Source organism: Artemia sp. Qi Xiang Cuo, chromosome 1 (assembly GCF_049724085.1).
Source record: "Artemia sp. Qi Xiang Cuo chromosome 1, ASM4972408v1, whole genome shotgun sequence".
In the NCBI taxonomy this organism is placed as follows: Eukaryota; Metazoa; Arthropoda; class Branchiopoda; order Anostraca; family Artemiidae; genus Artemia; species Artemia sp. Qi Xiang Cuo.
In genome coordinates this window covers 46,596,251-46,611,582 of record NC_142794.1, presented here as the reverse complement: position 1 = coordinate 46,611,582, position 15,332 = coordinate 46,596,251, and the positions used below count along the sequence as shown (strand labels likewise).

The 15,332-nt window shown below is 32.2% G+C and overlaps 1 protein-coding gene across 1 annotated transcript in view; it reads right to left on the bottom strand.

The window, feature by feature from the left end:
* Positions 1–15,332, bottom strand: part of LOC148956393 (lipid droplet-regulating VLDL assembly factor AUP1-like) — an 82,203-nt gene that overhangs the window by 21,317 nt on the left and 45,554 nt on the right. The window contains exon 5 of the mRNA XM_089107937.1: positions 1,191–1,352. Coding sequence (XP_088964063.1) covers positions 1,191–1,352 — 162 coding nt within the window. The remainder of the gene's footprint in view (positions 1–1,190; positions 1,353–15,332) is intronic.

Genomic DNA, 15,332 nt, shown 5'->3' with positions numbered 1-15,332 from the left:
AACGAACAGAAATTACTATTGAGTGAATAATTAAGATCCAAAACAAACACAGATTAATATGAAAAATCAAGTTCAATTCAAAACAAACAGAAATTACCCAAAAATAAGAGTGGGCCTTCCGCCAATTCATCCCCCTAAAAGCTAGAGAGCACATGCGCTTTACTCAAAATAAAGTCTGAATACTCTGAAAGGAAACTTTTCCTGTAATTATTTTCTCTTTCGATTCTATTTCACTCAAAAATATAAAGATTGATGCCTAAATACTATATACATCTTTCGAAACGTAAATGGGAACAAGGTAGCACATACCTCCCTTTCCAAAAAAAGTTGCTGGGGAGGGGGCCAGGAGCCTTCTTTTCATCTTCCAAAGATACATGTTAGAGGTTCTTGCACAATTCTAGTTCAAACAAGATGGAGCATGCCTACCTTTATGCTTAATAGTTGGTTGTCAGAGGGGAGAGGGTAGGGCAATTGGAAGGGTAAAGAGAATTCTTTGCGCGTCCCATCACAGACTGATAGCTTTTGCACGTTACCGATACCGAGTTAGTACCCAGCCAACTGTTCTGTCTTTGCACCCCGTCCCTTGGGTCCCTGACTCAGTGCAAAAACGAGCAGTCTGGATGCACCGTCTGTGCACTGAGCTAAGGCTTGGCTTACTTAAATGGAATATCCGGACATAAGGTCCCAAGAGAACCCCACTGAAAGAAATGGACCAATGTACATCCATAATACATCTAAACACAGGGGCGGGAGCCTCCTTTGTGCTTATTTTATCGTATATATCTTGGGTAGCCTACCCAACATTCCCTTTTTTTGGTTAACCAAGTTAATTTTCGTTACAATCACAATTACGACAAGATATACTGTTTTATTTATGATATTTTCTACTATTTATATACCTAATCTTAACAGCTCTGCTCTCCGTTGGGAGTTAATGTGTCTTTTTTTTTTAACTTTAAGTGAATTAAATAAAATAGTTAAAACAGTTGATATCAGTATGACTAACATTCTCCCCCATCAAGAAAAATAAAAATAGGGGGCGGGGGGGGGTTGGGGGTCATTCATCTGTAATCCTTCCCTAAAAATATCCCCCTTCCCCTACCCCTAAGGAACACACGTCTATTTACTTTAACCTATGATTATTACCATTGAAATAAAATACTGGAAGCATAAAAAAGATATTTACTCACCAGAAAGAATACTTAGTATAGGGTGTGAAGAGAATCCAAAATAAATCTGAAATAAGTGTACTTTCAAGAACAGAGGGTAAAATCGACAAAAAAGGTGGTCGACTAACTTGAACTCCAACGGGATACACAACATCATTGATACAAAACGCAAACGATGAGAATCTGAAATTAAATATTTGTACTTAGTCATTTGCAGACAAAAATTAAATAATTTTACTTAGGTTTATTTCAAGAAACTGTAACACTTCATTTTTGAAAATTCTTTATCAAAAGTAGAGGCTTCCTTCCGTACAATAATAATTTTTACATATCCATTTCTAAGCAAGGGAATAAATACATACCATACTTTTACATACCTATAAGTTTATATCAACACTGGCAGCAAAGACTGTCAGACGACAGGTATAAAAAGTAAAAAAAAAACAACAAAATTTTAAAGCCTGAAAAATCATTTCCTTATCCATAGACAACAGATCATCAACTACAAAGGATAGAAGAGTAGATATTCTTTTGCCCCCTTCCCCCCAGCATAAAATTTAAAGTCTCTTTCCCTCTTTAACTCGGTCCCCAGCCTTGAGACAAACAGAATAAACTTACCAGAATTATGAATAAAATTCATCCCAATTTTAAACGAACCTTCTGTATAACGAGATAAGCAAAAACTTAATTGACGGAGAATAGCTTCAGATACTCTATGTATAACGTCACACGATTCTTTCAATGGTGTGAGCTTACAGACATAGCCTAATCTAATTGTTACATCAAAACGTTTGCTTTACAAAGTAGAAACCAGAAAACATTGATCACGACAATTTTTTTAATTTGTTTGAATCGACAATCATTAAAAACTACAAAAAACGTTGCAAGATTTTAAAATATCTTGGATTTTTGTTACAAAAAAGAAGAAGAAAATCCACTGATGTAGTCAGCCATCTAATTGGAAAACAAAATGAAGATATGGTTTAAAAAAACATATGGAGGTCAGGAGGGCTTCAGCCCCATAGAAGACCATTAATCATACAATTTTCTAATCCTTACGATTGAAAACCCCTTCCCCATCTATCTTGACTTTGTTACTAGCCAGCTACCAAAATTCAGCAGTTTTTGGCAAAAAAGTAAGAATCATTTCAAGAACGTTTGCTTTAGAAAGTAGAAACCAGAAAACATTCGTCACGATGATTTTTTTAATTTGTTTGAATCGGCAATCATTATAAAGACAAAAGACGTTGCAAGATTTTAAAATATCTTGGATTTTTGTTACAAAAAAAGAAGAAGAAAATCTACTGACGTAGTCAGCCATCCAATTGGAAATCAAAATGAAGACATAGTTTAAAAAAACATATGGAGGTCAGGAGGGCTTCAGCCCCATAGAAGACCATTTATCATACAATTTTCTAATCCTTACGATTGAAAACCCCTTCCCCATCCATCTGGACTTTGTTACTAGCCAGCTACCCAAATTCAGCTGTTGTTTGGCAAGCTGCCAAAAAGCAAGAACCATTTCAAGAACTTGCTTCTAATATAATTTCATTTGGATGAATTACCATTGTTATCAGTCAAGCTGAACTCTCTCAAAGTTTTGACGTTACTACTGTCTTATTGTTGGTTTTAATTTTAGTTAGGTTTTTTTTTTCATAAATACATTCTATGACCACACTAGCTATAAATGACGTATGACAAACAAGACTCTTTTCTGAAAAAAGGGGAGGTAATCTCTTTAGTCGACCGAGTTCTGAAAATCTGTTCACACATTCATGTAGCCTCTGAATAAAATTTCGTTTAAGATTTTTTATTCTGTAATGGTTAATTTTGTAATAGTTACACTATAAAACTTATTAAAAATATCACAACTAGAAGATTAAAAAATCTAAAACCAGAAAATAATGAACCCACGCCCCTTTCTTTAGTGATTCCGGCAGTGATTCCATGCCCTTTTCTGTTGTAAAGACAAAACCTTTACCATATATCCCAAAACTGATCAACAAACTTGGAAAAATTTTAAACCAACATAATCTGTCTGATTCTTTCAAAAGTGAATTGAAGGTTGCACTTTTTTTCAATTCTGAAAAGGATAAAACTGACTCTATACTGTGCAGTGGTTTACATAGTCCCTTGTTCTTGTAGGAAGTTTTACATTGACAGGACCACAGACAAGAAGTATGTAATACAGACGTCCAACTTACATAATTTTATGGTACCAACAATTTTAGTGCTTGTGCTCGTCTGTCCTCAGTTTCTTCCTAAAAACATTTAACAAAGATTGTCTAGTCAAATCAGGATTATTAAAATATTTATTATTACTGAAGAAGTTCAAATAAATTATTTTAAATGTGATTTATTATTTGTATAGTTTTTGTATTTTGTTATTCGTATATTATTTGTATAAGCTTTTGTATTGTCTCTTGTTAAGTTAACACTAGCATATAGCCAAATAAGAAGAACACAATATTTAATTTTGTCTTCTATTGTTTCATACTATAAGCTAGTAGGCCTATACTGGCCTATAGGTTGCTATAATTACATCTTTCTCAGTCCCTTTCAATAACTAAGGGTATAACTTAGCCTAGTCCTAGGCTACTCATCATTTTTTTGGCTTTATTGGTTAGCCTATTATGAGACAACTGTTGATTAAGACAAAGCAAAGAATAAGGGCAATTCCTCAAAACTAGCAAACTTATATATTGGCCTATAAGCTATATTTAGCCCATTCAGCAAAATGGGGTTATGCAGTAAGCCTAGCCTATAAAAAAAAAACTATAGCCTATGCCTACTAGCCTACTACATTTTGTAACAGAAAAACTAGGTTACTGTAGCCTACAATATTCACAGTAGAAAAAAAAACAAGGTAAAGTTCTACGAAATCATATTATTGAGTTAGGAATAAAGTGAATACACCATTCGATGCCTTTTTTTATGCTGATTACGAAAATAGTAAGCATCTATATTAGAAATTAATTACTGCCCCCTCCCCCACTCTAGGCTATACCTAACCTACCCCTGAATTGGCCTATATAGGGGGGGGGGGCTGAAAGACATTTCCAACAGAAATACTTATTATATTCGTAATCAGCATAAAAAAGGCATTGAATGGTATATTCACTTTATGCATAAGTCAATAATATGATTTTGTAGAACTTTACCAAAAACAAAAGAGGAAAAGCAAGAAAATAATGTTTATTTCTCCCAAAACGTGTAGTCCTAGGCTATGCTACATAGGCTACCAAAGTTAACTTATTGCATAGGCCTAGGTTTGATTTCACTAGGCTACTAGAGGTTATTTCTCATCAACAGTCATTGGTAAATTTCTTGTAGGCCCCATAATTTAGCTAAGATGAAAGTAAAAGCATCATTTGATGCCTTTTTTATGCTATTTCATAATTCAATAAATACTTCTGGGGCTAATTGCATCTTGGGTAAATTTTTTGTTGTTAATATTATTGACTTACAAATAAAGTAAACATACCACTTGATGCCTTTTTTTATGCTCTTTCCAAATAGCCTATAATAATCATTTTTGTTGGAAATGAATTTTACCCCCACCCCTATACATACCAATTTGGGGTATATATTTGCAGATTAGGGGGGGTGTAAATTTTACTTTTTATGTAAATGAGAGGTAAGTTTAACCCCCCCCCTAATGTGCAAATATATACCCTGAATTAGTATATATATGGGTGGGGGTAAAACTCATTTTCAACAAAAATGATTATTGTATTTGGAAAGAGTATAAAAAAGGCATCAAGTGGTATGTTTACTTTATTCATAAGTCAATAATATGAACAACAAAAAATTTACTGCATCTTGAGCCCTTAAAGGGGCCCCAAAGGTATTTTATAAGAAAAATGAAAGAGCATAAAAAAGGCATCAAACAAAGTTTTTACTTTATCCCAGCTAAATTATATTGCCAACTGCAAATTTACCCACCTCCACCCCCCTACTGTTCAAATATATACCCTGAATTGTCAAGGGCAAAGTTTTGAATCACAAAATTCAGTGCTATTTTTGTCAACAGCATTTAAAAAACTTGAAATGGTACAAACAAACTTTCAAATGGGGATAAATCCATTTATTTAGACAGTGAAAAAACAGGTAAAAAAGTCCAGTTATTTATATCACATATACAGTGACTGTCTTCAGTAGAAATACTAAAATAATAAAATTGAAACTAGCATATTTATATTCAACAAAATAAATAACTTCAGGTCATTCACAAAATAATGAACTTCCAGATTATTCACTAGATTATTTTCAGAGAGAGTTCATTCAAAATTCTTGATGTAAATTTTCTTCTTTAATCTTGCTCAAATGTTAAACAAATTTCCAATGAAAGTGGCAAAGCCTTCCGTGTCTTCTTATTGCAAACCAAATGTTGAGTTTATGGATGTTTACTTGGTTGGTAAAAACCAAGCTATATAGAAATATAGGTGATCAAAGTTTATTTGTATAACAGGGTTTATGTACCTAATAAGTATTATAGAAACAATAAAATAACTAGGGCCATTCTAATATACTCTTGATTTTTATTTCCAGCATAAATGAAGCAAAAAATATTCAATAGAATCCAGTCGGAATCAAGATAAACACATTCGTTCTGATGTGTATGTATCTGTTGAAATAACCATCCAATTTAATGATTCTAAAAAAGAATTTACAAATACTAATGTTTATTAGGCCAAAAAATCTCTGCTTGTTGAGGGAATTTTAAACAAATGTATTTAGTTTTAACATATCTTTTGAAGTGTGCTGTGTGTTATGTGTTAAAAAGAAGCTTTATGGTAAATCATTAATTTTGGCTTTTGTCTTTAGTTTTGAGATATTATACACAGAAGATGGGAAGAACTAAATGTTCTGATGTCCAAAGGTAAGAATCTGTCTTTCTATCAGCTGTCTCTCATCCTCCTCTCTTTCTCATTTTTGACCTTTCTTTGTTACTACTTTTGGTGCTTATCTCTGAATCTGTCACTCAATATAAGATAGACAGAAAAAACACAATTTACAGTAAAATAGGAGAGGTAAGGATTAATCATCCCAAACCTTTTTCAAGGCTCTAACCGGGCATTTTCCCTGTCAGGGATATCCTGATGAGGAAGATATTCAAATTTCTAAAAGTTATATAATGAGTTCTCTGGGAGATCCATCAACAAATTTTCAATTCCTTGTACATTTGCCAAGTTTAAAATGCAACTTAAGCAGTCTAAATTTAGATGATTTTTTTTGCTGACCGATTAGGGGGGAAGGCTGTCACATTATTAATGTAAACACTCTGAATTAATTTGTTATGGATATGCTTCCAAATTTTATGATATACAATGAGAAGTCTTTAAAAAAAAAAAAATTGTCCTATCAACAGGTTTATAACCATAATAGTATTATACTGAGTCCTTGTTTTCATTAAAAAAAAAACAAGTTTTTTTAACTGAAAGTAAGGAGCAACATTAAAACTTAAAATAAACAGAAATTATTCCGTATATGAAAAGGGCTGTCCCCTCCTCAACACCTTGCTCTTTGTTCCAGAGGTTTTTATTCTTTAAAAAAAAAATTGTGAGAAAGAGTCTAACTTTAGCATAAAGAGTAAGGCATTGAGAAGAGGACAGTCCCATTTATATACAGAATAATTTCTGTTTGTGTTAAGTTTTAATGTTGCTTCTTACTTTCAGTTAAAAAAAACTTGTTTTTTTTTAATTTTTGACCGTTTAGGAACTAAAGTAGATTTTGAGTTTGGCTTGCTGTACATGAATAATTAAAACAAAATTTACGTATTAATTTTACTTTCATTTGGTTAAATGGCTTTCTCGAAAGTTTTTTGATTTTATTTACAAATGTTTTTATTAGTAATAAATATACATATTTTACAAATTAACTTTGCTAAAGTTTTGAATTGTGTTCTAATTCTTTAAAAATGACCTCTTAATCACAAAGGCCATTAGTTAGAATAAATAGCTCTTATGAAAGTACTAAACAATCTTTGGCTTAAAGAGCGAGGTATTGACGAGGGGGCGAACCCAATCATATACATAATAATTTCTGTTCGTTTTAAATTTTGATGTTGCTCCATACTTTCAGTTGAAAAACTTTTTTTTATTTAATTTTTGATCGTTTTTTTATAATACTGGGTAATCAGGTGCCCCCATCATAGCAATGCCCCTTCTCCCATGAAAACTTCCTCCATGGAAATATCCTCCCACATAACCCCCGACCCACCCACCCCCCCCCCCACCACTACCAGAAAAAATCCCCCCTGAAAACGTCTCTATACTTCCCAATAACCAATACTATATCTAAACATTGGGTAAAGTTCATAACTTTTAGCCCTCCCCCCAGGTACTTTGGGGGGTTGTCATCCTAAAAGACATAGTTATTATATTTTCGACTATGCTGAACAAAATGGCTATCTCAAAATTTTGATTGGGTGACTTTGCGGAAAAAATTAGTGTGGGAGGGGGCCTAGTTGCCCTCCATTTTTTTTGGGGCCAGATTAAAAGAGTACTAGAACTTTTAATATCTGTTTGAATGAGCCCTCCCACGATATTCTAGGACCACTGGGTCAATACGATCACCCCTGGGAAAAAAATATCCATGATCTTTCTTCTGGCAAAAATACAAAATTCCACATTTTTATATATAGGAGCTGGAAACCTCTACAGTAGGTTCTCTGATATGCTGAATCTGATTTTATGATTTTCATCAATGTTCTATAACTTTTAGGGGGCATTTCCCCCTTTTTTCAAAAATCAGGCAAATTTCTTCAGTGCATAAGTTTTGATGGGTAGGACTAAACTTGATAAAACTTATATTTTTGAAATCAGTATTAAAATATGATTCTTTTGAAGTATCTATTGGTATCAAAATTCTGTTTTTTAGAGTTTCAGTTACTATTGAGCCAGGTTGCTCCTTACTTACAGTTCATTACCAAAAACTGTTTGATTAATTTAAATTTAAAAAACTTTCACAAAATAGGTTTTTCAAAGAAAAGTAAAGAGCTACATTCACCCAATAATGAGCAGAAATGAAGTCAAATAATTTTTCAAGCTCAAAACTACCACAAATCACCATCAATAAATATATGAAACCCAAAACAAAATAGAAATTAAAATAAATAATCATATTAAACTCAAAACAAGCAGAAACTAAGATGAGTAGGGCTGATTTCATCCATGCCTTCTTAAGACAATTTGCTATCCCTTAAATTTGATTTGGTGTGTCAGGAAAAGTGACTGAATGTTTTGCTCTTATGATCCAGTGCTTAGTTAATCAAAGTCATAAAAGTGTTACAAACCTCTTTTTTAATTGTATTCAGTACTTTTATAATTAAATGAAAAATAACATGTATATGATATAAGGAATGTGGCTATTTAGATGTGCAAGGCTGCTAGGGTTATGTTTCTTCGAGTTAAATGTAGTGAAAAATGACTAACATTATTTTACTCCTAAACAATGGTAATTTTTTTTTTCAAAATGGATGTTCAAAATCAGACTGTCCAATTGCTGAGTTATTATCCTAAGCTCAAGATTACCAAAGGGATAAATTAGATAGTTAATTATATTTATCAAACTGTATATGAAGGGACAAGCCCAGGAAAATTAAAATCATTAAAGAAAATCCATTAAAATCTGTAAGTGATGCTTAAAAATAAACGCTCCACTGTTCTTGTAGCTACAGGGTAACTTTAAAACACCAATTTTACCTTGTATTTCCTAGTGAGTATCTTATTTTACAAATGTAACCATGTTATATCAATTTTTTTTTTATAGTGATTTTACAACACTAGCTCAGATTCCTCTTGCTCTTTACTTAGACAGTGCTATTGTGCTGTATATGATTAGATAAATTTCATTTTATATATTATATAGTTGTTAAATATTACTAAATTGGAATTTTACCTTTCAGGTCTAATATCTGGGCAAATTTGTCGCAAAATCAAGAAGTACTAGCCATGTCACCAAAGACACGGTACGTAAAAAAATGTAGGATGTGCATTGACTGCCTGAAACCAGTTTTAGAAAGTTCAGCCAGAACATATAAGCAAGATTAAGTTGTATCAAAGCACACTAGCTCTTCTAATATGCTTGATTCTCAAAGGAATGATAAGAGATATTCTGTTTCTTCACCCAGTGGAAAGTGGTCCAATCTCAAGAAAGAAAAAAACCAAACCATGGAGTAGCAAACCCAAAAGATAAACTGTGCCCCCCATTAACAAAGTGTAGAAAACAAATATTATGCGATTATGATGCAAATTTGCCATCAACCAGTGAAAGCTGTAATACTGCCTCCAATTTTGAACATGACTATTGTAATAGTCTGAAATCAAAAGACTATAGTGAAGATACATCAGACACAAGGATTGAGTTTGTGGATGTTGCCACAAATACAAAACAATCACAGTTTCAAAGATCTATTTAGATTTCTGACCATGCTTATAGTTCCAAAGAGGATGAATGCATAGACACAAACATGGTAGATAACACTCTAAATTCAACCTTAAATGAAGTAGAAATAGATGTGGACAATATGAGTGACTTTTCCCTTTAAGATTTTGACTGTTTATTCAATTTTAAAACTTCTAAAAGTAAAAGAACAAAAAAGCAACAGTGGTCACCCAAAAAACAGCAAATGACAAGAAAAATAAGAAATATCAGGAGGCAGATTTACGATTAAGGAAGAAATTAAAAAAATGCAATCAACTAAATGCTGGAAAGCCTTCTAAGGATCAACTTTGCTCTAGAACAACCAAATATGTATTAATGGAATCGTTGTCAAAGTAAGCTATTTATAAATTTTTGAACTAGCTAGAAAATAGTTATGGCAATTTTTTTCTCTTTTGTCAGAGTATTCTCATCTTTAATATTCCATTTAAAAAATCCTGTCTCTTGAAAAATTAAATGTCTAAATATGGGCCGAGCATTCTCTCTATTTTATATTTTTTATTTCTATTGTTTTAATATAGTTCTGAATAAAATTGGTTTCGTTCTTTTAGTTAAATTTTTTATGACAGTATGTTCTATTTTGTGTTTTTTTTCTTATTGCTTAGATTTATTTATTCTTATCTTTTGTAAAATTTGATGCAGAAATTTGTTCATATGTATCTGTTAATATCTGATCCTTAGAGCAGGGAAGAGACTATTATTGTAGATATATGTGTTATTTGGGGATTTTGGGGAGGAGATATAACTTAGTCTGTAGGGAGCTTTACAATATAGTCTTTGATATTACTGTGTTGATGTTGTAAGGTAGAGTGTACCAAAATCGAGCGTTTGATCCACTTGTCTGTCCAATTCGTAGTTGACAGGTCCTGATGGAGTTTTTTTACTTTTATCTTACAATGTTTTTTCTAAATTAATTGGGACCAGGTCGTTTGGCAGTCTTCTATTTATTAGCTGGGACTCCCCCCAATTGATGAGAGTTGAGATAAGTAAAGTGGTTTAAATTGCAAGAATATTCATAAAAGTTTCTTTTTTAGGTATTTTTCTGGCTCTCATTTATTATTGATGCAAATGCAGATTCGAAATATTAAAAAAAAAACGAAGGGACATCGGTACACAGACAAGGAGAAAGCACTAGCCTTAACTTTGTACCTGAAATCCCCCAAAGTGTACAGTTTTTACAGGAAGCTTTTAATTCTTCCAAGTCGAAGTCTGCTGCTAAAATGGTGCCAGTTAATGAAAATAAATGCAGAAATGTGTGATGACGTGCTTAGTGTTTTAGAAACAGTTACTAAAGACCTACCTGAAAGTGAGAAGAATGTTTTATTGTATTTAGACGAAATGGCAATCAGAGAAGCCTTTAATTACAATACGTATATGGATAAAGATCAAGGATATGAGGACTTTGGAGAGGAAAAAGGAGAAAATATACCAGCAAATACAGCACTTGTTGCCATGATCTGTTCAATATGTGGCAATTGGAAAGTTCCAGTGGCTTACATACTGAGCTACAACTCATGCAAAGCAAATAAGCTCGAAGCATTTGTGAATAAGCTAATAAGTAAGCTCCATACGATTGGATTAACTGTCCAATTATTGATCACAGACCAAGGATCAAATTTTGTGAAATTGGCAAAAATCCTGGGTGTTAGCCAAGAACAACCTTTTTTCTCTGCTAATAATAATCTCAAGACATTTTTTATGTTTGACACCCCACACTTATTGAAAAGCACCAGGAACAACCTTTCAAAATACAATTTTAAGTTCTTTGATGGAACAGAAGCTAGTTGGAGTCATGTGTGTCAGGCTTACAATTATGCCTCCAAAAATAATATCCGTATGATGCCTAGACTCCATAGAGGACATTTGTTGTTGAATAATATAAAAAAAATGAATGTCAGTCTTGCTGCCCAGGTTCTAAGTCACTCTGTTGCAAGTGCTATGCATTGTTTATATGCCACTAATATTCTGGGCAAGGAATGGCAGAGAACGATAAAATTCATAAAGAACATAGACAAACTGTTTTATTTATTCAATTCGTCTTCTCTGTTAGATAAAAAACGTTTTAGGCAACCTTTGCATCTTTCAAGAGGAATGAAAAGGTCAGAAAAGTTTTATTTTTTAGACAATGTTTCAACTGTCAGAACTGTCAACTTTGTCTTTGAACTGTCAACAGAACTGTCAACTTTGAAGATCTATAATTGTACAAGAAAACAAGACATTACAAACAGGGTGAAATTTTTAAAAGGGTGGCTTCTGAATATATCGTCACTGAAGGGACTGTCTACTGAAATGAGGAGCCTGGGAATTCAAAAGCTTGCCACCAGAAGATTAAATCAAGATTGCTTGGAAAACTTCTTTGGACTTCTGAGAAGAAAAGGTGGTCTAAATGACAATCCTAGCGCATGTGAGTTTGAAAACAACTATAAGCAGGCATTCTGCTGCTTTATAACAATCCCATCAAAATCAGGCGCCAACTGTGAATTTGATGATGCGGTAATTTTAAATACTATGAATGCCTTAAAAGGACTGAAAAGTAGAAACAAAGAAAATGAATCAGTTAGTGAAGTCTCTTATGGTAACCCTGTGTTTCAAAACGACGAGTTCATTGAACAATTTTCATCATTAATGCAGCAAAATGAGTGTAATGCCACAGTTAAACCTTGGGTTTTTACAATATCAAGTGATTTTGACAAACAAGCAGAAATGTTTGGTCTTAAATATGTATGTGGCTGGTCTGTTAAAACATTTTTGGAGAGACAAAAGTGTGATCAGTGTAGATTCAATTTTAAGAGCCATGACAACTTTGTAGGGCCAGATGATCTTTTTACATATTATAGAGCATATGACAATCCATCAGCTGGTCCTTTCCATGGTTTGCAACTGAGGCTTGTTTTAATTATATGAAATCCTGTGAAGATCATTTTCTGAACAGCATGAAAGCCTTTGGGTATCAAAAAAATATAAGAGAAAAGATAGTGAGTTACTGTGATAGTTCTATCTTATTTTGTTCTGAAGAGGCTCGACAACAATTCTGTAGGACTTATGTAGTTATGAGACTTCATTACCTAGTGAAGTTCACAAATAGATCTCTAATGGAGCAAAAACAACAAGAAAGAAGTGTGAACAGACAAAAGTTTAATAAAAAAAATTAATATTGCAACATGCATAAGGCAGTTTTTTTCAATTTTTCTAGCAGTAAAGTGGAGATATTTGGAGCATAAATGTTATTGACAGTCCTTTTTTTTGCTGCTTTTTATTGTGACAAAAACAGTTTCTTGTCTTTTTTTTCTTGGTCTTTTGCCCTTTGCTGAGTTTTTCTTGTTACCACATCGTTTTGAAAATTATATTCTTGACTAAATTCTAGCTTGCTAATAAGAGATGACCAATATTTTTTTTGCCTTTTTTACCATCTCAAGAGCTAAATTTTCTAGCAATAACATGGGGATATTTGGAGTTTAAATGTTATTAATGGTTGGTTATCCTAAGTCTATTTTTTGCTGCTTTTTGTTGTTACAAAAAACACTGTTTCTTGTCCTTTTTTTGGTCTTTTGCCCTTAGCTGAATTTTTCTTGTTACCAGGTCGCGTTGAAAATTATATTCTTGACTAAATTCTAGCTTGCTAGTAAGAGATGAGCAATATGTTTTTATCTTTTTTCCCACTTCAAAAGTTATTTTGACTGTTTTTCATTGTTAGATGTATAAGCACAAAAAAAAAAAATAATTATGCAGGTAAAGCAAAGAGCTCAAATTTTGAAATGTCAATATCGGCTTTATGTAAGAAAAGACTCATACTCAAAAGTCGTATTGTTGCTTTCAATGTTCTAATGAAAAAATATAATCTTTATCCCTGCAATTTCTCTGGCAACAAAGTGGAGTTATTCATAATTTAAATATTGTCAATGCTTATTTATTCAAAAGTGTCTAAATTTTTGGCTGCTTCTTGTTGTAGAAAAGCCTTTGTTTTTGGCTCTTTTTCTTACTATCTTGTCCTTTGTTCATTATTTTGTCCCAACCGAGGATTTTCAGAATTATTTTGTATACTAGATTATTCTTTTCGCTGATGTTTATTTATAGGTGATTGATTGTTTTGGTTTTGGTCTGTGCAAGTTTTTTTCTTTGGAAGATATATTAGCAAACTTATTATTTAGATAAATTTGTTATTTACACAAATAATATTATTTACACTGCAAACTTATTATTTACACAAATAATAAATTCAAATTTCAAGATTAAGGTAAAGGCTCTGAAAAAGGCGGGTCAGAAGTACTTGTCTGCCTTTTTCCGTTTAAAAATTATTTTCGGGTGCTTTTCCTTGTAAGATGTATATTAGCACTCTGAAACTACAAAAAAAAATGGAATGTATACAAATAAAGGGGAGAACTCAAATTTTCGAATGTGCAAAATTATCTTTGGATAAGAATAGACATTACACTTAAAAGTTTTGTTGTCGCTTTGTATGTTCTTATGAGAAAAAATATCCTGGATGTCATTTATTTCTAGCCAACAATTTTCTTGAGGCGAGTGATTATTGTGCTAAAAGCTGTTTTTTTCGTAATATTAGTCACTAAAAGTTTCCTTGGTTGTTGCTGTCGCTTCTGGCTTCTAGAGGAAATACTTAAAATATTGGAGTCAGCATTATAGATCTTCAAGCCTGTAAGTCCAATTTCAAGAAAGTAAGTTAATGTATTTTAAAGATTATCAAAAATGTGAACAGTTTTTTTTCTACTTCGTTAGGAATTCCTTGGATATATATTCTCCATTAAATCTGTTAGAAATAGTTAACTGTTTCAATTCTGAAAGACCAAAATAATTCAATGAACAGACCCTTGAAAACACTTTCTATTAAAATAAGTCCCTTTATTTTATTATCAAGGACTTTGAGATGGTTCTGATACGCAAAAAAAAATTAGCGGATATATGTTTGATGCAGATATTACTGTTTTAATTACATTAGTAAATGAAAAAGAAATATAAAGTTGTATTATTTTTTAATGGCCTTTTTCTTATACTACTTGACTGTTCATATAGTTTTTCCTCTCTTTTTTCAGACAATTTTTTTTTTTGGATGATCAGTTATTTCCTGTAATCTGTTTTAGTTTGGCCATGAGGGGAGTATGAAACAGGGTTGTTAGAAGTTCAGTTACGCTTCAAGCTGTTTTGTTGAACAAGATGTAAAAGTTATTTTTTATGGATTTGTCTGAAACCAGGAAAGGTTTCAGATCTATTTATCAAACTCTGAATTTTTAAATCATTAAATTCTTACTTTCAAAACTTGTCTCCTTCATTGCTGTTGTAGAAAAAATATGAAGATAAAGTCTCCTAATAAAAGTTGATTACTTTACTCAACAATTTGTTCGGAAAATTAACTGAAATTGCTGAGGTTGGAACTATATTGTCATGGCACTTGACTTGGCAGCTGTGTTGGCCTCAGGTGGCTTGGTGTTGCGGTGAGTTGTTACTAAAAGTAGTATTTAAGTCATTTGCTATGAATTTCAAACGGATTCGTAGTAAAACCAGATTCGCCTGATTATGTCCCAGTGCCTAATTAAGTGATTTGTGGGTTCAAGGCAAGCACGAAACTATAATGATCCGTATATTACTGGTTATATATTTAATTTGAATCATATATATATATATATATATATATATATATATATATATATATATATATATATATATATATATATATATATATATATATATATATATATATATATA